Source organism: Eschrichtius robustus, chromosome 3 (genome assembly GCF_028021215.1).
Source record: "Eschrichtius robustus isolate mEscRob2 chromosome 3, mEscRob2.pri, whole genome shotgun sequence".
Taxonomy (NCBI): Eukaryota; Metazoa; Chordata; class Mammalia; order Artiodactyla; family Eschrichtiidae; genus Eschrichtius; species Eschrichtius robustus.
In genome coordinates, this window is record NC_090826.1 from 38,877,680 (window position 1) to 38,903,669 (window position 25,990).

The window sequence follows — 25,990 nt, forward strand, 5'->3', positions numbered from 1 at the left end:
CTGGGACTCCAAACATCCAGACTGAAGTTTCTCAAAAAAAATTAACTGTCAGGAACAGAGGCCTGAATTTGCATTAGGAAACAGCTCAGCCTTAAGAGAAATTGTGAAAGACCAGCAACTTTTCCAGGTTAAACAAACACTATCTGTCTCTTTCTACACACAGACTCAGAAGTACAGCAAAATAAACACAGCTCAGAAAATAATGGGAAGTCCAACCCCATTTAAAGGACTTGGGGACAAGCCCAACTTATAAAAAGTCTCCTGTAATAAAGAAAACACACACACAAACTGCAAATCCTGGTTACATTCCCACTCACCATATTTTGTCATTCGCCACACCATAGGCAGGAGCAGCAAAGTGAAGCATGTTAGATGAAGAAAAGGAAAGGTATTATAATCGAGGCGGCTGACAACAATACCGGGGGCGGGGACACGCTCTGGGGCCTCAAGTTCAGAAGGCTGGTGTGTAACCGCCACCCGCTTCTATCGCTGAGCTTGGAGCCACAACAGTGGCACTACTAACCAAACCTGAGTTTCCTCCGCTGGAGAGCTTCTTTCTTATTTCTGGCATTTCAAGCAACTGCTGAGTCCAAAGATGAGTTTTGATGAAATCAGCCCACAGTACTGACGCTATGGATAGCACACAGCATAAATTTCACTCTTTAGTGTAACAAAGATTATAAGCCAGACTTTATTTTATTGCTACCACACCCAATATGGGTACATTTGCTTCTGCCAACCTTTCCTATAATACTGGCGTGGTTTAGAGTTGTTAAAAAAAAAAAAAAGCAAATCTGGATTCATCCTCTCTTTACAAAAGTGTTGATTTATTTATACTGCACTTGATTCAGCCCCTCCAAATACACAGCTTCCAACAGGCAGAGTTAGAGAAGCAGGTGCCACAAGCCATAGTTTAAAAATATGCAGGCAGCAGGCACTGTACCCGTTTAACTATAACTGAAATCTGCTGATACTTCAAACCAGCTACACTAAAGCCATCTCTGGGGGCATCTAGACGGAGTCTTAATCCTGATGGCAATATCTGGTTGTTCTAGAGTCTAACAGGCTATCTGGGTTATGCCTTTGGCCAGCCAAGTGGGAAGAGTATGTAAAGCCCACATCTAACTACAGCAGGTCTTCAAGCTTATTATCCTGTCACAGTTTATAAAGATGAGGAACTAATCATTTGGGAGCTGTGCAGTCAAAATGTCCAGAAAACAAATATACTATTACAGTGTGTAAAATCAAGTCAACCATCTCGTGGATCCTTGGCTGTCTCTGGTTATGACCTCAAACACTTAAAAAGGAAACCTCAAGTATGCTGGGAGATAATGATCAGAATGCTTGGGTACCTCTGTTTCTGACAATCAAGTAACGGGGCTCACCTCCATGTTACTTCTTGCAATAGGCATACAGGGCAGCTCCTTAGAGACTGCTCATTATAGATGCTGAGCTCCCGAGAGGTCAAGGGGTGGGTAGGCTCAGGACTATCCAGGGCTGAGCAGACTCTGTAAACCAACCTTACAGCTCTAAGTCTTATCCTGGTTCTGAGAACATTTCAGTTCTGCTCCAAGTCCGCTTTGTTCCAATTCAGCGATGACAGACATATATTTGAACTCATTTGGTCTGAAGTTAAAGGTCTCCACTAACCCGTAGGTTTCTCTTCGATCAGTGGCATAGAAGAGCTGAACTTGGTTGGCAATGCACTGTGCCTCAGCAACATTCTGAAAGGTAAAAAGAACAGTCAGGTCCTTTCCAGCACAGGGCCATGAAGCTCTGTGTCTAAGTCCTATGACAGTTGGGGGCCCTCACCCAGGAGTCACTGCTTGCAGAAAGCTTCCCTGACATCCCAAGTCTTGGTGAGGTGCCCCTTTTCTGTGTATTCAAATTACCCTACACGTCCCTCTAACATAGTATGTATCATACTGTATTGTATCTGTCCTTTTTTTTCCTCTTTTTCTTTTTTGTCTGTCTTCCTTTGTGTGAATTTCTCAAAGTATGTGCTTCTTTTACATCCGGCACCCAGTGAAATTTGGTGAATGTTTGCTAATAAATTAATGCATATGTTAAAAATTTCCCTCTTCATTCAGTTCTTTAGTAACTGTTAAGTTTATCTCAAGGGGGAAAAAAATAGCAATAGTTACCCAGTTCCATGAACCAGTTTGTGAGTTACTACTAAGTTCTTGACTAACCAGACATACTCTTGAATAAAACCTGTTCCTCATACCACCTCAGTCAAAAAAGTAGTGCTAAAGCCAGCTGTAGTTTTACAATTTGTCCGTAAAGTCTATGACACAATGTATTTTTCTTTTTTTTTTGGCCGTGCTGCGTGGCTTGTGGGGTCTTAGTTCCCTGACCAGGGACTGAACCCAGGCCCTTGGCAGTGAAAGTGAGGAGTCCTAACAACTGGACAGCCAGGGGATTCCCTATGACACTCTTTCTTCCCTGTGATGGAGCCTCGTTTCTCTTTCCTTGAGTGTTCGCTATACGTAGTGACTTGCTTCTAACAAATGGACTAAAGTGGAATGATGAAAAATGACTTCTGCTATTCAGTCACAGAAGACATTGTAGCTTCTGTCTTGCTATCTCTCTTGAATCACTTGCTTTGGGGAAAGTCAGTTGCCATATCATGAGGACATTCAAGTAGCCTAGGGAGAAGCCAGTGTGGCAAGGAAATGAGGCCTCCTGCCAACAGCCATGCAAGTGGGGTCAGAGGTGGATCGTCAAGCCCAATCAGCCTTCAAATGACTGTAGTCCTTGCCAACATCTTGACAGCAACTTCATGAGAGACTCTGAGCCAGAAACACCCAGCTATGCAGCTCCTGAACTCCTGACACACAGAAACTGTGAGGCGATAAATATTTGTTGTTTTAAGCCACTAAGTTTTGGAGTAGTAATTTGTTATGCAGTCATTTCTAACTAATCAACCCGCAAAGCCCCAGGGAAAAGAAGGGGCCACCTTCTCTAAAGCTCAGTAGCAGGGAAATGGTGACCAGACCACTCTATGTAACAGAAGTGGGGTCAGGACACAGGCTACACTCTTGAAACCTTACAAGAGATTTACTTCAAAAACTCTTACTTTTGCTTCCTATACATTCTCTAGTGCTAGCTGATCAGAGGCACTTATTCACGACCGAAACCCAACCCCAAACGATAATGGAAAGTTCCTACTAAAACTGTCAAAAGTGTGCTATGTCTAGCTACAGTGATGAAAATAGGTTTATAAATACCACAGCCTGCTTCACCTCCATTCCCTCCCATGGGCCTTGCAGGTCATTTCTCACAAGCAGGCAATGATCTCTGAGACTGGATCTTCAATCAAAAGCCATTTTCCAAAATGCTGGCTATTTCAAATTTATAGAATTTTAGAGCTGGAAGGGGCCTTAGAGATCACCCAGTCCTCATTTAATGGACCGGGAAACCAAAGCAGATGAGGGTCAGGGATGGACCCAAGGTCATATGGCTAACAAGTGGCAGAGCAAGGACCAGACCTCTGGACTCCCAGGCTGGTACTCCCTCCACTTCACCCTGATAGTATTTCTGGTGGGGCAAATAATTAAGACTGATCAAGGTTGATAACTCTACTTCATCATTTTTACCTTTCTTATATTCAAACATGCCTCAAGAACAAACCATCTCTAAAGCAAGTGCATAATCTGAGGCAGATCCCACCACTCTCTGAGGCCCTGAACTGTATGTAGGGCCTGTGAGTCAACTTTTATCTGAGGCTTAGGATGGTGGAGGTAAGGGTAATTTCAGTTGTGTACATTCTAGAACAGTGCTGCTCAAACTGCAGAGTCCTAGGTGGACATGCCTCTGGTCCCTTCACCTCTCTTTCAGCTGTTATATCCTGGGGTTTTACATAATAAGATTCTGTGTGGATAAAGGGCTCTGACCACTAGTTTGAAGACCACTAGAATGGTGGGTAGAGAGTTAAGATATGGAGATATGTGCAAATGTCTCTCATGGAGGATTATGGAAAGCTCTCCTGCACCCCAACCCCTGCCCACTTATTCATTCCCTGCCTTTTATTCTCTCAACATGAAACAGTAGTCTCTTCCCGTTCCAAGACCCAAGAAGATAAACATATTAATTCCCTATGTTGCTCAACAAGGAGGTTTATTAACAAACCTGATTTCTCCCTCTCTTTCAATCTTAATAGCTACAATCAAATTACCAAGTCTTGCCCATTTTATTCCCTATATATTTCTGGAGTCATTCTCTCTCCTCCATCCCTACTACCACTGCTCTAGTTTAGGTCTTTACTACTTCTTGCCCAGACTATTGCAACTGCATTTTAAATGATCACACTGACCAGGCTAGAACTAAAAAATATTTAGGAAGCAAATACTTAAGGTTAATGGTCTTAAAATCCAACTCTTTATGGGTCAACCCCCATTCAAAACCCTTTAATGATCTTTTTGTGCCCACAGGATAAAGCTGATCCTTTAAACACAACCCACCAAACCTCCATTTTTAACATACCAGTGATAGCAAACTGTTTGTAATACCCCAAGTCATTTTATGCCTCCTAGCATTTATGTATTCTATTTCCACCACCTGGAACATTCCCCTCCCCCTCCCCACTTTACCCTGCTAAACTCCTGCTAATCTTTGAGTTTCAGCTCAGGTGTCATCTCTAGGAAGGCTTCTTCCTCCTTCTGGGCCAGGAACACTCCCCCTGCCCCCTCCCCCAATGCTGTGCATGTCTCTATCCTAGCACTCACTACCTTCCAATGAAATCATCTGTTGACACACATGTGGACCCAAATAAGGCTTTCTAATACTATACTAAATTTTCATCATTAAAGTTAATCAGTTCAGAAGAAACCTCTAGTTTCCAGGTGTTTCTATCCATTTGCTTTACTGTATTTGGAAACACTATGCCTAAAGTGCAAACTCATGCATGAGTGTGCAGGGGATCATATATTTATATTACATTTCTAGGTTTCCCATCTCTGAATCATGTATCTCTACACTAAATTCTAACATGTCTAATTCTGTACTACATTAGAAACTCATAGTCAAGTTGACTTATACAAGGCAAATGTATGTTGTCTGGTATGGTGTTAAATGTTATAAGGCTAGGAAGCAAATTTTAATAATAATGGGTTTGAGACCACTAGGGTGAGGTGGTATAAATGCTAAAACAGAAAGGGTCTCCTCTGACCTCTAGAGTCCACTTCTAATACAGTTAGATATTATGCTTTGCTGAAGATCAGAAAATGCAGTACAATATCTATGTCACTCACTCCTGTGGTCAAATTTTAAACCTTATCATTATTGATAACTATATCCCCTCCAAATCTCAACTTGAAACATCCATACTGTGTCTACTATTTCCTATATTTAACACTCACTCCCAAACTTAAAAATCCTTTAACTCAAGTAGGACTCGCAGTTCTGTCTCTAACCTTTCTCATGTTTCCACTTCCCTCTTTATCCAACTTGCACTCCATTGTCAATAATTACAATCATTCCTTTGCATTCACTTTTAACTTCCTGGTCCCTATCTTACTTTATTACATCACTTGGCTAAACCATAACCCTAGTTAAATCCAACTCTCGATCTTCCCTCTCTGTGCTTGTACCTGCACAGCCATTCTCTCTTCCATTTTCCTAGATCACACATCAACAAACACTTTCTGGAAAGGGAGACACTGTTAATATTTTTGGCTCTACGGCCCTATAGTCTCTGTTGCAGCTACTCAACTGTCTGCTGTAGAGGTAAAGCAGCCATAGATAACATGTAAATGATAAGCATGGCTGTGTTCCAATAAAATTTTATCTACAGACACTGAAATTTGAGTTTCATATACTTTTCACAGGCCATGAAATATTATTCTTTTTTAGTTTTTTGTTTGTTTGTTTGTTTCCTCAACTACTTAAAGATGTAGAACACGTTCTCAACTCATGGGCCTATCCTAGACAACAATTTCACACTTTCTCGTTTCCACTCAAAAGTCCAACACCTATTCTTCCATCTTCACTCTCAGCTGATGATCTTTCTTTTCACTAAGCAATCTGAAGAGAACTTCTTACAAGCTACCACCACCTCTATTCGTTTAACTGTATTTGTGTCATTATATCCTGGTTTCTCTCCTGTTGTTACACTTCTGGCAAAGATCAACCCCTCATTCCCAAGACTCACCCCACTCAAGAACACCACTTCAACAACTCTCCAGCCTCCTTCTCATGCATTATCAATAGTTCCCTCTCTACTGGATCTTTCCATCAGCATATACATATAGTGTTATTTTTCTCATTTAAAACAAAACCAAAAACACACTCTCATCCCCACTTCTTACACCCCATTCTCTCCTTCCCTTCTCAAAAACATCCCCTGAAAGACGTGTTTATGCTTACTCTTTCTCTTCCCATTCTTTCTTAAATGTACTCCAATCATGCTTTTGTCCTACCACTCCTTTGAAACTGCCCTTATAAAGGTCCCCAATGACTTCCATGTTGTGAAATCTAGTAAATTCTCAGTCCTCATCTCATTTGCCCTACCAGCAAGTGAGATTTGGCTAGTTGAGCACCCTTGTTCCTTGAAACATTTTACCTTCGCTTCCAGGGGATTCTACCATCTTAGTTTTCCTCCTATCTCACTGACTCTTCCTTTTTAATCTTCTTTGCTGATGCTTCCTCATCACTCCAAGGCTCAGTTCTTAGACCTCTTCTCTTTTCTACCTTCATTAACTTCCTTGGTGATTTCATTCAGTCTCATGGCTTTAAATAAAAACCTGTATGCTGACTACTCTCATTTTTATCTCTCTAGCTTGGACCTCTCCCCTGAACTCCAAGCTCATATATCTAACTGCCTACTACTTGGATATCTAACAGGCATCTCAGATTTAACGTGTTGAAAATTGAGCTCCTGATCTTCCTCCCAAACCTCTTCCGCCTGCAATCTTGTCTGTCTCAGTTAATGGCAACTCCATTCTTCTGGGTAGGATTCTGGGTGACTTCCAGTTGAGTGTGATGGGTAGAAGGAAGAATGGGAGAAATGGGACTGAACAGTTACAGGAATAACAGACAAGGAAGTAGAGTCTCAATTATGTCCTAGACTTGGGGCTTACTGCTACTATGAGATACTAGCTGAGTACCATAACTTTTCCCTTTCTTGTATGCAGTTGATTAAGAGACAGAGGAAAAACAAGTGGGTGTTTTAATAAAGAACCTCAGGAGGAAGAGGCGCTAAGTGCCCACTATCTTGAGGACATCCTGAACTTAAACTCTGCCAGATAAATGAGACTGAAATGAGCAAGGACTACACGAACAGGCTGAACAGTAATCATAAAACTGCTCCTGGCCCTGGATATGTAAAGAACAAACACAACAGACATCATTACCAATGGGCACATGGTCAATGCTCTATCCCAGGAAATGGGAAAAGGAGGAAGGAAATTCACTATGTATGATGAATGCTGTACATGTGAACAGTGTGGAGGAATATAAAAGATTAAGAACTATTCTAGACTTTGAACTCTTCCCTACATTTAAGAAGCCATTTACTTGTCCATAGTCTCTTGCCTGAAACCCCTAGGGCCAGATGTGTCTTGGAGTCAGAATTACTGGATTTTAGAAAGGTAACAAGTGCAGATACCATATAACTGTATCTGAATACCTTCAGGGTCACCAGGTAAATCCAAAAAGGTAAAAGTTGATTCTTACCAGAAACGTGGAATCCATTTCTGCTGTCATCAGCACTATGCCCTTTTCTTCCTTAAGTTCAGGGTAGTGATATAAAATCAGCTGGCTGGCTGCAGCTTCCCCTCGGGTCTGTAAGGAGGAACACTTAATCAAGGCTCAATAAGGTGCCACCACAACAAAACTGCGACTTCACAGCAATAGAGAGTCTGGAGGGAATTCTGGCTCTTAACAGCCGCTTGGGTGGCTGGTGAGTCGGAGGACTGGCACGTGGCGGTGGCCAGGTCTGCCAAGGCACATCAAAACTGACAGCTTGCACAGTGTTATTTGTGTCTTCAATTGAAAAAGGTTTGGCTTTTCTCCTGGAAAATGTTTACAGTAGGCAGTGAATCCTTCATCACGGCCATATATTTAAAAACAAAACGGCACAAGCAGCTACCAAGTCAAGTCCTAAAGAAAGCAATATGCCTGTGTAATTGCCGCTTTTATGGACTAGTGCATTTCACAGTTGAAATCTACTCCCCTTGGCTGGCTCTGAGGACTGAGCTCTTTTAAGCTGTAGCAAACAGCTGGAGAGTTTGCACACGGGCCAGATTTGTAATGTGCAGTTTTAAAATATAATCTGGGTGGGAGGAAGGGGGGAAAGAAGAATGGGAACATCATAATTTCATGAAGAATGGACAGGGCAGTGGTGACTAGACCTCACTCCAGACTAGGAAGAGAGGCTAGGTTCAAAGCCTAAGCCATCATATAGTATAGAAGGAAATAACTATACATTCAGAAGATCTCTGGGTTTCATCTTTAAAATTTCAACAAAAGTCCTTTTAATTATCAATACCTAATTATTGCTAGGGTACTCTAAATAATAGTTCAGCCTCAGTTCTCTCGAACATACTTCAAATACACTATCATTTTGGTCATAATTATGTTTCTGGATCTTTTTCCTATACTTGTATATGAGCTTCACGAAGGCAGTCCTAGCATAGTTTCCAACACAACAGCATAATGGTTAAGTTCATAGACTTTGGAGTCCATAACCTGGAGTCAAGCAAACCCAGCTCTACCACTTACTAGCACTGTGAACTAACTTCTCTGAGCCCACTATTTTTTTTCTTTTCTTTCTACTTTTTTTTTTTTTTTTAAAACAAACACAATACAAGTTTTGGATACAATCACAAGGGCTACAGTCATGAGCAAATTCTCATTCTGTTTTGTGCTCCCTTTACCCCAACTTCAAAGCCATTATAACACATTCTTGTTCTTGCCAGATTCAGCCTCCAAATATAGAATGTCAATCCTAGTGATGATCTCATTTAAAATACTTTTATTTCAAAAGTTTCAAATGCTTTTGATCAAACTTCTTAATCTAATACTTGGGAGTAAAACAAAGAAAAAGGAAGGAGGGAAGCAAACAAAATGACATCTGTGAAATGAAAACTATGCATCTAGCACCTTAGAAAGTGCTGACTTGGTTAATAAAACACATGTAAGACACAGAGCCTACCTTAAGGTTATAAAGATAACCATCATGACTCACCCATGTTTGTTAAGTGAGGTACATGCAGTAAATGTTATAGATGTATGGGGAAGAGAGGAGAGAGCCAGAAATAGTCAGAGAACGTGTTTTGGGATCGTTTCAATTTCTAGGTAGTGAGTGGGGCCTAAAAAGCTAGCCCAACAAAGTATGACAATTCATCAGTGCTACAGCAAATCCTGCTGGTAGTTAGTACATATTCTGTGTCCTCAAGCCTCAGCAAGGGCTCATAATACCACAAAGGGGTAGGCCTCCTTCATCTAGGGGCTGAGCACAGGCCACCTACCTGAATATTTATAAGTGCAGTGAAGTGGAGTTCAGTACCTGTCCACTGCCCGACAAAAAACTCATAACCTTCCCTTCTTGGTAGTGCACACAGAAACTGTGGGAAACAAATACATGAGGAGACAGATGAATAAATAAAATCATTTGCTCTATGTCCAACCACCTGTGTCATTCACTCCATTTCTTCAAAGTTTGGTTTTAAAAACTTTTTTTAAATTATGAAATTCATATGTGATAATATAACAAACACTCATACACTACCCAACCCACCTAAGAAAGAAAGCATTAGAGATCCAATTGAAGCTCTCTCTGTAAACCCATTCTAATTCCATTCCAGTATAACAGCTAAACTGCATTTGGTGTCTGTCATTCCCTTTCAGCTTTTTATACTTTTAATGTATAGGTATACATCCGTAAACAAGAAATAGTACTGTTTGCATGTTTAAAAACTTAAATCGTATCAAACTATATGTATACTTTTGCAACTCGCTTTTTTAACTTCACATCATATGTCTGAGATTTACTCATGTTGATAAATATAACTCCTAATTCATTATTTTCACCGTTATATGGAATGTGACTACAGAAATTTACCACAATTTTATCTACCCTTCTTTTGATGAACTTTTGGGCCTTTTTCAATTTCTAAACTTTCTAATGCTGCTGCATTAATTTTTGTCACAATTATTGTAATCACTTCATATTCTACTATCTGAGGCTGATACTGAAGCATGTCTCTAACCACCAAGAAATAATTAGTTTTATGCTCAAGATGAATTGGGGAGGAGTGGTGAAGAGAATGGTGCCAGAACAAAACAAAGTATCATCAGTCCAATACGCATTAGTCATGGAATTGTCTCCTTACTGCTAACCACTAAGGCTCTGTTTTATTATTATTAGATGAGATAACATCAGTGCCTACCTAATGGGTAAACACTTTTTTTAAAGCTTTATTGAGGTATACTTGAAGTATAAGTTGCATATATTTAAAGTGTACAATTAGAATAGTTGTGACATATGTCTACAGTGAAACCATTACCACAATCAACACAATGAACATATCTATCATCTCTAAAAATTCCTTTGTAATTCATATCTCCCTCTCTCCAACTGTTCCTAAGCAGCCACTGACTTGGTTTCTGTCACTACTGGTCAGTCTTCATTTTCTAGAATTTCGTATAAATGAAACCACAGAATCTATACTTCTTTTTGGTTTGGCTTCTTTCACTCAGCACAATTCTTTTGTGATCTATCCATGCTGGTGCACATATCAATAGTTCATTCCTTCTTATTGCTGAATCTTATTCCATTATATATGTATTGTATATGATGTATATGTACACACACACACAATTTCTTTATTCTTTCACCTGTGATAGAGTTGGGTATCTTCAGTATTTGGTTGTTAAAAATAAAGCTGCTATGAACACTTGTGTACAAGTGATTGAATGGACATATGCTTTCAGTCCCTTGGGAAAATATCTAGGAGTAGAATGGCTGGGTCTTATGGCAGGTATATGCTTAACTTTTAAAGAAACTGCCAAACTGTTTTCTAAGGTGGTTGTACCATTTTACGTTACTACCAGCAATATATTAGAGTTCCAGCTGTCCCATATCCTCACCAACACTTGGCATGGTCAATCTTTTTAATTTTAGTCATCTTAGTGGTAACTCACTGTGGTTTTAATTTGCATTCCCATTATGACAAATGATGTCGAACATCTTATAACTTCCATTGCACTTCATTGGTGAATTGTCTGACTCTTTTGCTCATTTTTAAATTGGGTTGCTTGTCCTCTTATAAAGTTGTAAGAGTTTTTAGTATATTCTATATACAAGTAACTTGTCAATGTATGTTTGCAAGTATTTTCTCCCAGTCCGTGGCTTACCTTTTCATTTTCACAACAATGTCTTTCGAAAAGTAGAAATTTTTAATTTTTTTATTGTGGTAAAATAGACATAACAGTTACCATTTTAACCATTTAAAGTGCACAATTCACTGGCATTAAGTATATTCACACTGTTGTGAAACCATCACCACCATCCATCTCCAGAACTTATTTCATCTTCCCAAACTGAAACTCCATACCCATTAAACAATAACCCCCCACCCTGCCTTCTGCTCATCCCCTGGCAACCACTGTCCTTCTTTCTGTATATGAATCTATTCTAGGTACCTCATATAAGTGGAATCATACAGTATTTGTCCTTTTATGACTGGCTTATTTCACTTAGCATAATGTCTTTACGGTTCATGAATGTTGTAGCATGTGTCAGAATTTCCTTCCTTTATAAGGCTGAATAATGTTCTACTGCATGTATATATCACATTTTATTTATCCATTCATCTATCAGTGGACACCTGTGTTGCTTCTACCCTTTGGCTACTGTGACTAATGCTGTTATGAACATGGGTATACAAAGAGAAAATTTTAATTTTGACGAAATCTCATTTATTGATTTTTTCTTTTATGGTTTTGTGCTTTTTGTGATGTATCAATACTTAAATCTCTGCCAAGCCCAGGTCACTAAGATTCAATCTAAGATTTTTTTTTTTTCTAGATCTTGAGTTAATTTTTGGATACTGTGTGAGGTAAGAGTAGAGGTTCATTTTTTTTTGCATATGGATACTCAAATTGTTTTGCACAATTTGTTGGGCATGTGTTGAAAAGATTATCCTTTCTCTATTTAATTACCTTGGCACCTTTGCTGAAAAACAACTGACCATGCATACATTGGTTTACTTCTGAATTCTCTATTCTGTTCCATTGATCTATTTGTCTATCTTTATGCTGTTACCACACTGTCTTCACTACTGTAGCTTTATGAAAACATAGTCTTGAAATCAGGTAATGTAAGTTCTCTAACTTTGTTCTTCTTTTTCAGAATTGTTTTGTTATTCTAGGTCCTTTGGATATCCAAATAAGTTTTTTAAATTGGCTTGTCAATTAAAAAAAAAAAAAAGAAAAAAAAAGCCTATTAGGATTTTGATTGGGATTATATTTTATCTAGAGATCAATTTGGAGAGAAATGACAACAATATTGAGTCGTCCAACACAGTATATCTCTCCATTTACTTAGATGTTTTTTATTTTCTCTCAGCAATGTTTAGAAGCATTTTTTGAGAATCTTAGAAATTAGTATAGACACCAAGTCGGCTGATCCATCTCACCTATTCCCTTTCTCTTAGGTCTTCTGGCAGCTCAATACCCCAGCAACAATTTCATAATTCCTTTTAGGTATATATAATCAAAATAGCATGGCCAAAACTGAAAAGAAACTGTCAATAAAAGAGAAACTTAAAGGAGGCTGAAAAGATTAAGGTCTCAGGTGTTGCTTCCAACATTCACTTATATTAATAAATTAAGATCCACATCAGAAAGGGCTGAGATGTTTCAGAGAGCTAAACAGCCACACACTTATTGGGCCAAACCCACATGATTTCATAAGGCTAAAAATCTTACTTATCAGTACAATCAACATGTGAGCATCTTTGTTAAATAACTGTAACATGTGAGATGGTATGGAGCATGAAGAGATTGGTTAGGAAACATCCTTGTCTGGCAGCACTGATAAGCAATCCTCATATGGTCACTGGACACTTACTGTTGGACAGGACTGAGCCCGGTTCCAGATCAAATCAAACTTCTCTTTCTGTAGGTTAGAAAAGAATAAAATTCAAAAACAAGAAAACATAAAAGGCCACAATCACATTTAAATTCACCAAGACTGAACTCTAGAACTAAAATACAACTAAAACAATCCCAAGTTCCATCATTTACAAATCCCTCTTACAACAAAGAGGAAAAAGCAGAGGTATGCTTTCCTGTTCAATATCAGAATTATGTGTGAAGAGTGGACACTGCAAATGCTCTAACTCTTCGGGGGACTCTGCCCAGTGTCAGAGACAACAGGTCACTGAGTTTGTCCAGGGAGAGATAAGAAGGCCTGTTCAAACAATGAGTCAGCATTGGAGACCTAAAGTATCATGAAAAGTGCCGACCCTTCTGAATGTTGGACTCATGAAAGGAAAGGGTATATATGTAAAAGAGGAAGAAAATAAAAGATAGCAATACTCTCACAATAACCAAAAGGTCTGGCTTTATTTTTCCATCTGTAAGTTTTCCTCCTTAAACTTACACGTGTAAGCTCAGTATATATTTGGGTGCTTGATATAAACTTAACCTAAAGCTACTTCCTCTTCAGAGAAGAACAATTAAAGAACTAGCTGATAACCCAGTACATTAAATGCTTTCTTCTGGTAGAAGGCAGCAGGGCATAAACCAGAAGAAGTCAGCAGCATTCCTTTCCAGTCACAGATCTTAATGGTCAAGCAGTGGCCCGTTACTATCTCCAAGAAAACAACTTTGAGAAAGGAAAAAAAAAAAAATGCCACTTGCTAAGGGGAAATGCCAGAAAAAGACTAGGAGGAAGCTCCAAGTCAGCTCAGGTACAGGTCACTCATAGACAGGAAGGGAAGAAAGCTAGGCCAGAGGCCCTGTCCTAAATTCCAACAGCTTGGCTGGAAAACACCAAAAAGAAATAAAAGACACTTGGAAATTGCTCAGCAACATAAACTTACACCATGCTCCCTTGTCAGAGACTTGACTCAAAGAGACATTTCTAAACCAGAAAGATGAAAAACAAAAGCCATAAATATACCATATGGAGCTCCCAATCTCTGGTGCTCAGGGCATAATAAAAACCCTCAGAGCTATAAATGTAAGTTCTCAAGAGGCAATAAACATAGGAAAAGTAAAAGCAACTGCCTGCTAAGGTTAGAGCCCTGACCTTCATGTTATAACACTTTCATTTTCCCCTCCAAACTACTTACAGGAATAACTGCATAGACTGTATCTTTTGCTGCAAAATACTGCTGCCAAATCTGTACAAAAAAGAGAGAGTGTCTGTGACACATCAGTAATCTTTTCAACCTGTACCAAGAAGTGGTGACAGCTTTCATTGCTCAGAGTAATATGCTATTTGATAACAGGGAGGAAATCCCAACGTTAATACTTTTATTACTAGTACATGATTACAAAAAAGATTTAATACCACCGACTCTTCTAGATGATCAAACTGTAACTCTTAATAACAAATTCCTATCAGAGAAACGGATTCTGAGACCTTGTTAATCACTTCTCCCAAGGTGTGCCTTGTGTGTAATAGACAAGCTTTTTTTTTATCATATCTTCTCTCTTCTCTCCCAAAACCCGCACTGTCCGGCCAACTGTGGGCCCTCTCAGAGAGCCAGGATCAGTCATTCGGAACCCAGGGTCTGAAGTCAGGCAGATCTGGATGCAAATCCCAGCTCCTATCATTTGCTGGCTATGCTACTTTGGGAAAACTACTGGAAATCACTAAATTATATCAATATACTCATCAATAAAATAGCAGTAATATTAACCTTAGAGGATTACTGTGAAGACTACTGAAATAATGTTTGTGCTTAGCACAACAGAATTACAATGCAAACCAAAGCCAAGGTGCTCCGAGGGCAAAAAAGATGCACTTAATCCAAGTTAGGGAACAAGTGCCAGAGAAAGGGACACCTGAGCTGTATCCTGAAGAATGATCAGGAGTTAGCCAGGTGAACAGGGAGTCTGGGAAGATAAACAGGTAGGAGAGAAGATAAGAGACACATTCTAAGCAGAGAATGACAAGCAGTAGCAAAGGCATAGAAGTTGGGGAAGGCATCATAGCCAAGGTGACACCTGAGGGAGCTGGTGTTGAAGACTGGGTCACCTTCCTTTAGAGCTGCTCTGCTTTGTCAACATTCCCATGAAAATGGGGGTGGAGGGCGGCAACTGAAGATACTAATCAAAGTGTGATCTCACCAACACAAAGCACAGAAGGACTATTACCTCCTAGGACCTGGGCAAATCACTCTATCAATGCAGTAAGGTTGCTTTTCTTTTTTTTCTTTTTTCTTTTTTTGCATGTCAAAACACTGTCTCCTCATTTTAAGGACAGCATATCCTGCTTATTTTTATTTAATTTATATTAGTAGATAGTTTATGAATCAACACTGAATTTATGAGACTGACAGATGTTCCCTAACATAGTTGACCTTGGTTACTCAAAATTATATTATTGAACACAAATTCGTATCTAAAAATATAGGTCTAAATGATATTTGTCATATGATGATCAGGCCTCCTGGGCCTGGCTTCTCTCTCCCCAAAGGACATGCCTGGTGTCCACTTTCTATTGGCACTTCTTCCCAAAGGCAGTTTGAGGTCTCCTGGAGACTTTGCATTAAGCCTCTATTAACAGAAGTTAGAACTCTGCGCTGTTCTCTTTTTGTTTTTGTGTCTGTCTTTCCACTAGGCTGAAACCCCTTGAGAGTTGGGGATTCTCTCATTTATTTCTATGCCTGGCACAGAGGCTGACATTTAATAACTGTCTGCTGAAATGAATGACACAGTGCTCAAGGACACCCACAGTAATTGGCACAGCTTCCCATAAGGGAATATGATGTAGAGTCAAACAGACAAGGGTTTGAGTCTTAGCTCTGCCACTAAGTTGCTTCATGTCTTTAAGTTACGGTTTCCTCAGCTGTAAATTGGGAATAATAGCACCTACTTTATAAGGGGGTTATGAGAATACAATGAAATAGTGTATATAAAGCACTAAGTACAGTACCTAACACATAGTATACTGCTTTTATTATTATTTTGATTCTCTCAACATACCTAAAATATAATTCATGGAACTATAAGGAATGCCAATAAATAGCTTATTATATTCTAATTAGCGAGAAAAGAATCAGATGTGAAAATGTAAATAGCATTTACAAACGCTTATTCAAGCAATATGGAACGCTTGGTATATGGAATGACCAAACAAGCGGAATAGATCACACGTGCTTTGAAGGAAGGTGTCCAGGAAGCTTCCTGCAGAAGGTCCTAAAATAATGGAGGACTCTGAATGTCAAGCAAAGGAATATGGGAAGTCACTGAATATTTGAGAGCAGGTTACTAACATAATATTTATTTTTACTTATTTATTTAAAAACACAAATATAGCACTTATTCTGTGCCAGGCACTGTTCCAAGTACTTTATAAATATTAACTCGTTTAGTTCCCCAAATAACTCCATGAGGTAAGTACTATTACTATGTCCACTTTACAGATAGGGAATCTGAGGCCCCCAAAAGTGAACTAACTTATCAAAGTCATTCCGCTAGTAAGTGGCAGAGCTAGGACTTAAAACTGGCAGCTTGGTCCTAGAGTCTGTGTTCTTAACCAATACACTATGTGAAGTAGAACTTCAGGAGGATTGAAATGGTGAGGATATGATGCGGGAGAGGGGGTGGGAGAAGTAAGAGCAGGGAAACCTATTTAGAAAGGTAGTCATCCAGGCATAGAGTAGTGATGATTTTAAATAAGATGTGGACAACAGGAATGAAAAAGAAAGGGGAAATGTGAGTTGATTAGATATATAGGCGTGAGACCAAGTTTTTGTATGCACTATTTTTCATGTAATTCATCACTTCTGCTTTCAATGATTGCCTTTCATTTTGGCTAGAAAGAGGTGTCAGGAAATGTATGCTCCTTTCTACTTTCAGATTTGGTTCACAGAGCACACATTTTCATAAAGTATGCCAATTCATTTTCATTCATTACCTGTTTTATTTCTTCTGCAGTTTTGTCTTTCACCATCTCAATGTTAAAGATTGAACTGAGAGTCTGAAAGAGAAAATAAAAGGCAATTAACACCCACAATTAAAAAAATAAAACAGTTTAACTCTATCTGTAAGCCTTGTGGGAAGCAACATGGGAGGACAGTAAAGCAGATCTTCAATAAGTGGAGAATGAGTATAAGAAAACCCACATGCTCAGAAAAGGGAGCCCCCAGGGCAGGTTTCACAGTTCTATTTTCAGGGAATATCTACTGGTACTTCCCAAATGTTTCACGCTCACTAATAAGCGTTGCAGCACTTTGCAGCTCCTAAGAGGAGAAAGTTTGGTTGTTACCTTTAACTGCTATTCTGCCAGAAGTGGCTCCTTATTTGCAAGTTAAATGACAGAGTAAACATGTTTTTATTTGATTCTTTAAGACTACTTCCTGGGACTTCCCTGGCGGTCCAGTAGTTATGACTCCGCATTTCCACTGCAGGGGGCACAGGTTCAATCCGGGCTGGAGAACTAAGATCCTGCATGCTGCGCGGCGTGGCCAAAAAAAAAATCTACTTCCTATACAAAGTAGGAAGTAGTACACTACATTTCCTTCACATTTCCTCTAGCACCCCCAGGACTCACACTATACTAGGAGTCGTATCAAGGTCATAACAAAAATTCGTAGAAATATCTCTCATCTCCACAGTTAGAAAATGACAAAATCACGGAACCACAGTAAATATGTTCAAACTTGCAGCCACTTGTTATAGATGTTCCATATGAATTCATGCTTGGATATTTAATTAGAAACCTACCTTGTCCTTGGTGAATCCTCTGCTCATACGCTGTTTCCCCAATGTGTCTGTCTGAAATATACAATGGGGCAGGATATTAATCTATACTTTACTCTTAAGAAGAAGACCACCCTCCCTAGGTGAGGTGCCCAATACCTCATTTAGTAATGCTGCACCTCAGAACTCACTTCTCTCCACTCTATACAGTAACTGTACACACTGTTCTAAGAGTTACTGTTTGTGAGACAACTTTTCTTTGACTGATTCTGAGATACAGAGATGAGAAGGGAGTTCTTTGTTAGTAAACACCATCTACTGGTACTGAGAGTCCATTCTATCCCTGCCACCATGGATGAGGGAATCCTTCCCAGAACAAGCCTACTTGGGTTTCCTGTGCTCTCCTTCCCAGTGAGCCACAGAGGAGGTAAGAATGGAATGATGTATTTTCCAAGCTGCTTCTTATCTGTGACAGCACTTCTGAAGTCAGGCAACCTCAGCAGACTACTGAGTCTTTTCCAGTACTCCATCTTAGTATTCCCTCCCTCAAATTAGACTCCCCCTCAAAAAAGGCCAAGAACAACTGAAAGTGATTATTTTCTCTCCTAGCCCACTCTCAGATAAAGGCCATGGCCAGGAAATCCAATTTTGAGCTGTTTCTGACAGTAGGGATGTGTTGTTCTGAGTTTTCCATTCAATTTCTATGCCTTTCAGAGAGGAGTGCAATCCACACCTGGGATTCTGAAGCTGAAACATACTTTCTGCATTAAACCCTGTTTTTCATTACTCTGTGCTTTAATGAATCCAAACCTTTCATAAATGATGTCCATAGAACCAGTACCCACAAATTAGACAAAAGCGTGCTGTAGAAGAACCTACTGGATACACCCTATGTGCCCAAAGTCTCAAGAGCAATTAATGAAACATTTAAAGCATGTCTACTGCAGATGCTTTGGAAACCTATGGGGACCTGTTTTTTTGTTATCACAATAATTGACTGGATGTTTTCACCTGCATTTATGGGAGAGGCAGCGGTGCTAAATGAGCTGCAATTTTGCAGATGAGTTCTACATAATGAATTTTCCCTCACCCCACACAACTTTCCAATTCTAGCCAGATCCTCCCTCCTTCCTCCCTCCCTCCTTCCTTTCCTTTCTCTTTCTTTCTCCTTTGTAAAACAGTTTTATTCAATACTGAATTTTTCAGAAATGCAACTACTATGTAACTTAAGAGAAGACTGTACATTGTGGAATCTCATGAGGGTCACTGATAACAACACTGCTTATGGTTTGGGAGTTTTTATAATTACCAACATAACATCCCGTACCAGTCTGCATTTGTTGCTTATGTATTCATGGCGATTTCATACAGAGGTGAAAGAACCTGATGACTGTACTAGGTCTCACGGCATAGTTGTGCCCAAGAACTTACATGCTGAAATCTGTATTTTATTTAAAAAATACTTCCCTTTATTACAGTTAAGGCATTATATTTATTTTTTCCCCCTGAAATTATGTGTGTAGGTGGGTTATATTGTCTACATTTCATTTCAGGGTAGAATTAGAGAGAATTAAATACAATTTATTATAAAAAGGGGATGTTGGGTATCACATGGTAGGGAACCAATGACTCAAAGTAAAGAAAAGTCTTTAGACATGGAGCCATTAGCCATTAGCCTTCCTCTAGCTAGATAAGAAAGACAGTAAGTGAATATTTACCTAAAGTTGCCATAATTTAAATTAAATCTTTACTTATTCTGCTCTTGTCATCATAACGCTGAATTTCTAAGTCTTGTTTCAAAAAGGGGCAAAAAGCTTTCCCAGATAATATTGAAAGTTTATAATACAGTAATATTTCCCATAGCTATTGATTTGTAATATTGACACTATAAATGTTTGCTAAAGGAAATTACATTTGATAAAATATTTGTAGTAGAAAGTTATCTGTTCATATAAAATTGTAAACTACGTTTATCACAGGTTGAATTTGCTCCCCAACCTTGTAATGATTAACCCATTAACTATTCTTATTCTAATTACCTCAACCAGTTATTAAAAGACTGAGTGGATTCTCTTAAAATTTAGGATACACAAGGCAAAAAAAGTTATTTTCCAAGTAAAATAAACATCTCTCCTTTTACAATGTAGAACCCCAATTTTCCACTGTAATTACCTTATTTCAGGCCCATGCAGCCCACACCTGGATATATTCTCCCTGGCTTTGGCCTCTCCCACTCCAATTTGTTTTGTGCACCACCTTAGATTAGTATTTTTCAAATCATAGGTTGTGAAATCAATTTAGTGGACTGTGGCCAAAGTTTTTTAAAAGATGAAAATAATAATAAGAGTGCATTGCATGTATCAATAGTAAAAGTAAGCATTTGCTTCAGTTATAATTATATACATAGATGTGTAATGAATTGCAATGTAAAATATATTTCTTACCGTGGGTCATGGTCAAAAAGTTTGAGAAGCACTGCATTAGATTAATCTTCCTATACAATTGTCCCCTGCTATCAGTCAGGGATTGGTTCCAGGACCCCTGAAGACACCAGAATCTGTAGCTGCTCAAGTCTCTTGTATAAAATGGTGTAGTGTTTGCATATAACCTACACACATCTTCCCATACACTTTAAATCATCTCTAGACTACTTATAATACCTAATACAATGTAAATTCTATGTAGATAGTTGTAAATACAATAAATGCTATGTAAATAGCTACCTGTAAGTGGCAAACTCAAGTGTTGCTTTTTGGAACTTTCTACAGTTTTTTTTCCCCCCTGAATATTTTCTATCAGCTGTTGGCTGAATCCGCAGATGCAAAATCTGTGGATGCAGAACCTGCAGATAGGGAGGGCTGACTATACACAGCTTTCAACATGCTTTTCCCCAGCTCTGATTCTTGTTTAAGGGTAATAAGAGCTAACATGTATTAAGCACTTTTTCCTCCCTGATCCCTACATGTGTGCCTTACCTTGACCACTCGACTATACCCCCTGGGAGCAGAGATTACCCTTTTCATCCCCTTATATCTCCACCATGACTACAGTACCTTGCCAGAAAGAGCAGAATACCATTTATGGATGGAGCTGATCCCATCAATGAGCCCACTCCCAGGATAAGGGTCAGTGGTGGGGATGTAGAGCACTGGTGAGCCAACAACACCCAAAGGGGCAGGTCTTACCTTCTGTTCCACACATTTGATAAAGTCACCTTGCTTGGAGTGCCCCACTGGCTGCTTCCGAAACTCACTGCACTTCTCCAGTCGGGACTCAAAAGCAGTTGGGTCAGACCTGATCAAAGGTAAACCAAAGGATAAACCACCTGGGCCTTCCTGGACATTTTTTTTTTTTAATAAATTTATTTATTTTATTTATTTAATTTTGGCTGTGTTGGGTCTTCGTTGCTGCACGCAGGCTTTCTCTAGTTGTGGTGAGCAGGGGCTACTCTTCATTGTGGTGTGCGGGCTTCTCATTGCGGTGGCTTCTCTTGCTGCAGAGCATGGGCTCTAGGCACACGGGCGTCAGTAGTTTTGGCACGTGGGCTCAGTAGTTGCGGCTCACAGGCTCTAGAGCGCAGGCTCAGTAGTTGTGGCGCATGGGCTTAGTTGCTTCGCAGCATGTGGGATCTTCCTGGACCAGGGCTTGAACCTGTGTCCCCTGCACTGGCAGGCGGATTCTTAACCACTGTGTCACCAGGGAAGCCCACCTTTCTGGATTTTGAAATAACAAAGCACCATGTTCCACTTTCACAGAGAGAGGACACAAGACAGTCAGAGGCTGAAGGATTTGTCTTAATTTAGTTAGGCCTGAGCACAGGCCTACAAATCAAAAAAGTGGAAAAAGAAATCCACTTATTCAACTGTTATTAATCCTCAAGGGGCCTGTGAAACATTTTTCTCCTGCAGGATATTCCCTAGGGTGACACAGGGCTTGCTCCCTCAGGTACTTACACTCTGGGTATTTGGAATTTAAATCCTTAAGATGGGAAAGGTACTTTGTGGTCATCTTGCTGGGTTAGATGAAAGAATCCTCAGGCAGGAATCCCAGGTGTCAAGCTTTTACTGGAACACATCTGATTCTTAGACATCTCCCTTCCCTCCCCGACTAGGCAAATCTCTATTTATTCAGATCCCGGCAATTCAGAGGCTTCAGGCACCCTATTTTGCAGATTTAGCACCTGAGTTCTCCCTGACCCTCTCTCCAAAGAACGTGCTCCAGTTGATGGAACATCAGAATTTGTCCTTTATGTCAAAATGGGGTTGGTCTTCAGGCGTGAAGTCCAGGTTGGGGCTGCCATCTGTTAAGAATGCTTCAGGCTGTGTAGCTGACAATATTTGGCTGTGTACACTTTGGTGAAGATGTCATCCAGGGGCTCCAGCTCCCGGGCCATGAGACCTGTAGCGTCATGGGTGACGTCTGCAGGCTCCAAGGGCATCCTGGTCACCCCTCTGGTCCTTCTTGGTCAAGGCAACGTAGGGCGCTCCTCCTCCATGTAACTCCTTTCTGGAGGTGATGTCGAACACCACTCCCTTCACTGCCACGTACCTGGATAGATCTTCCTCCCTTCTGGAGAAGGCCAGCTCCTCCTCGATGAAGAGCTGCACCAAGGGCCTCACCTGGTAGGGTGTGGCACCTGCCTGGCCAGGGCTGCAAGTACCAGGGCCTAGGTCAGTGTTGCCAGTGAGCAGATGGAGACGGTGAGGGGTGGCCCAGGCAGTGGAGCCCTGTGTACTCTCACCCTGGACATCTTCTATTATTAAAACATTCTGAGTCTAAGTCTACCTCTCTGTATCTTTCACTCCCCCAGGAACAAGAGAAAATGTCTAATTCTTTTTATGAGTACCTGAAAATTGCTCTTATGTCACCTCCTAAGTTTCTCTTCTCTAGGTTGAATTTCTTCAGGTTTTTCAGCCCCTCTTCATATATGTGATTTGTAAATCATTCCTTACTGTGGACCTGCTCTCTGGGCATGTTCGTTTATGCACACTCTAGATACAGTGGGCCTAAAGCTCTCACCAGTGTAGAGTGTGATGCAAAAACCCAGGTACTGGACTGGAGTGGGGTCAGCAGGGCATACAGCCTTGTCTTGTTGTTGGCTCACACTGAACTGGGGTTATAAGTGCTCCAAGAGCCCAGGTTTTAGTGAGTATGCTCCAGCACTAACCAATCGAAGACTATAATTCCTTTTAAAATATCTCACGATAGCCTACGTGTTGGTGTTGGGCCTCACGGCGAAGCTCTGTCTTGCCTCTTTCCTTGACTTGGCCCAGGTTCTACTGATCCTTTTTTGGCCCTGCTTTCACTTCATACCTCCCTTTTCCTCTACCTCATGTTCCTTTCCTTTTTGTAGCCCCAGTTTTCCCTCCCATCTCATTCAACTTCTTCTAGGACTTATTCCTTCCTCTCTCCCTTTCACTCATTCAAAAAACTTGACTTGTTGTCTCTCGCCTGGTGGTTAACCTGCTGGGCTTCAGAGATACAGAAATAAGTAAGAAAGAGTCCCTACCTCAAGGAGCTTACTATCTAGTAGGACAGAAAGACATGTAAATAAGTACATTAGAGTGCTACAGGTATTATGATGAAAATTTGCTCAGATATTCCCAAATGGTTGAGGTGGTTTCAGTCTCTGCTGCTCCCCTTACCTGGAACACCTGCCCCCAACATCAGTCCTTTATTCCTTTGCACTGGGCCATAGAGCTAAAAGGAAGTTTTGGTATTATATAAAGCTAGGGAGACTGGCAGGTACTAGAGCACAAGGGCCTTGCATGGAACACTAAGGATATGGAGTGGCCTTGGAAAGCCACTCTTGAGAAGACAGCAGTAGTATGTGTAAATACTGACACAGGAATGATCTAGTGGGGAAGGAAAGTAAAACCAGTCATTCATTTGTTCATGAATAAGAATGAACAGGAGCTGTGAAGTATTCAGAATATTAGTAGACCACTCTTCTGAGATGCTTGTCTGTGAAAGGGATCAGTGAGAAAAGGCTGAAGGGGAATGTAGGTCAAGAAAAGGTTTTTAAGATGACAAATACTTGAGTATATCTGAATTCTGCTGAAGGAGAGCAAAAATACTCATTCAGTTATTCTGTCATTCTTTCAAAGAAAGATCATTATAGTAGCAGTGACATGGACTGGGGGTAGATGGGTCTAAGACCAGAAGTGAGGAAGACTAGTTAGAGCAGGGGTCCCCAACCCCCGGGCCACGGACCGGTACCAGTCCGTGGCCTGTTAGGAACTGGGTCACACAGCAGGAGGTAAGCAGCGGGCAAGCGAGCGAAGTTTCATCTGTATTTACAGCCACTCTCCATCCCTCGCATTACCGCCTGAGTTCCGCCTCCTGTCAGATCAGCGGCAGCATTAGTCTCATGGGAGCGCGAACCCTACTGTGAACTGCGCATGCGAGGGATCTAGGTTGTGCGCTCCTTATGAGAATCTAATGCCTGATGATCTGAGGTGGAGCTGAGGCGCTGATGCTAGCGCTGGGGAGTGACTGCAAATACAGATTATCATTAGCAGAGAGGTGTGACTGCACAGACACCATAATAAATCAATTGCTTGCAGACTCACGTCAAAACCCTATCAGTGAGTGGCAAGTGAAAACAAGCTCAGGGCTCCCACTGGTTCTGCATTATGGTGAGTTGTATAATTATTTCACTATATATTACAATGTAATAATAATAGAAATAAAGTGCACATTAAATGTAATGTACTTGAATCATCCCGAACCCTATCCCGCCCCCACCTCCTGCAGTCTGTGGAAAAACTGTCTTCCACAAAACCGGCCCCTGGTGTCAAAATGGTTGGGGACCACTGAGTTAGAGGATGACTGCAATATTCTGGGTGAAGATGATAGAGTAAATTAAGGCTGTGGAAGTAGAGATGAGCTAGAACTCCAAGAAGTTACAGTATCAGTCTTAGGTTTCCTTTCCTAAGACAACTGTCTGCCCGCCCTGCCAGATTCTCTCCCAAGTCCCTTCAATTTTCACTTTTGATCTCTTTCAGCTCTTCCCAGTTCAACTCTTTGGACCCTCCACGGCCCCCTTATACCCACCTCAACCTCCTCTAATCTCCAGGTTCTTCTCTCTGGAAGGTGAAGGGTAGTGTTAGGAACCCCGATTCCAAGTCAGACAAATCCCAACCAGCTGTGTGACCTTTGGCAGGCCTCTTACTCTCTCTGATCCTCAGTTTTCTCATCTTAATGAGAGAGTTCAACTGAGAGCCAACTGTAACACTATTAATCTTTGATGCTCTGCTCCCACCCAATCTCCTTTCCTTACAGTCAGGGTCCTCAGCTAGAAGCCTGGGAACCCGAGTCCTAGGACAGGGCTCAGCTGACTCAATAAGTGACCCTGAGCAAGTCAAGTCCCTTCTCTGGAAGGCTCCATTTTCCCATTTCGATAATGAGGACAGGTCTCTCGGAGTTGCCTGCCTCTTAAGGGCTGTCGTAAGAGTCGACCTCAGCGTTTTGAGAACTAAAGCAGACAGAAAGACAACTGGGGCTTCGCAGGGACTCCCGGCTCTCACACTAGCTGTGTGATCTTAGGCAAGTGACCAAGCCTCTCTGAGCCTAGATAACCATCTGTAGAGTGGGGACAGTGCCAGTGGTCCTCTGGCAGGGCTGCTGGAAGGGCTGAGAGCGCCAGATACAGATACACCAGGAGCGCGGGTCGAGCTCCGCCCCTCCTCCCCGCCCGCCGCTGGCCGGGCCCGCACCTGCGCAGCTGCTGGATCTTGTCGCGGTAGCGGTCGTAGAAGGGGTTGGCCTCGATCTCGTTCCCGACACCACTGCCTTCGGCGCCCCCCGCGGGCCGGCCCGAGCCGGGGCGCACCGGGAACACGCGCAGCTGCGCGGGTGACACGAGCCCCAGGCCCAGGGCGCGGCTGCGCACCGCGCACAGGCCGCGGTAGATGCCGGCCACCTGCAGGACGGCCGGGCCCGCGCCACCCGCTGCCGCCACCACAGCAGCCATAACCGCCTCCGCCTCCTCCTCCCCAGGCGCGTCGGCCTCGGCCCGCGGCCCGCGCGCCCACTCCATCGCCCTCCGGGTCCGCCGCGCCCGCGTTCCAGCAGCGAGGTTCCGCGCGCTGAAGGTTCCGGGAGC

General features: G+C 41.3%; 1 protein-coding gene across 1 annotated transcript; it reads right to left on the bottom strand.

Annotated features, from left to right (window-relative positions):
• Positions 1-673: 673 nt before the first annotated feature.
• Positions 674-25,990, bottom strand: ATPAF1 (ATP synthase mitochondrial F1 complex assembly factor 1). The gene is made up of 9 exons (XM_068539825.1): positions 25,602-25,990; positions 21,069-21,177; positions 17,908-17,958; positions 17,099-17,161; positions 14,304-14,354; positions 13,076-13,123; positions 9,471-9,566; positions 7,675-7,782; positions 674-1,724 (listed from the first exon to the last, which is right to left on the bottom strand). The coding sequence occupies exons 1-9, from the start codon at positions 25,922-25,924 to the stop codon at positions 1,530-1,532; spliced, it is 1,044 nt and encodes a 347-aa protein (XP_068395926.1). The 5' UTR covers positions 25,925-25,990; the 3' UTR covers positions 674-1,529.

Coding starts and splice junctions, on each gene's coding strand:
- ATPAF1 (XM_068539825.1), bottom strand. CDS start 25,924: ATGGAGTGGGCGCGCGGGCCGCGGGCCGAGGCCGACGCGCCTGGGGAG. Junction 13,124..14,303: donor CAGTCTATGCAGTTATTCCT/GTAAGTAGTTTG, acceptor TCTAACCTACAG/AAAGAGAAGTTTGATTTGAT. Junction 7,783..9,470: donor CTGCACTTATAAATATTCAG/GTAGGTGGCCTG, acceptor TCCTCCTTACAG/ACCCGAGGGGAAGCTGCAGC.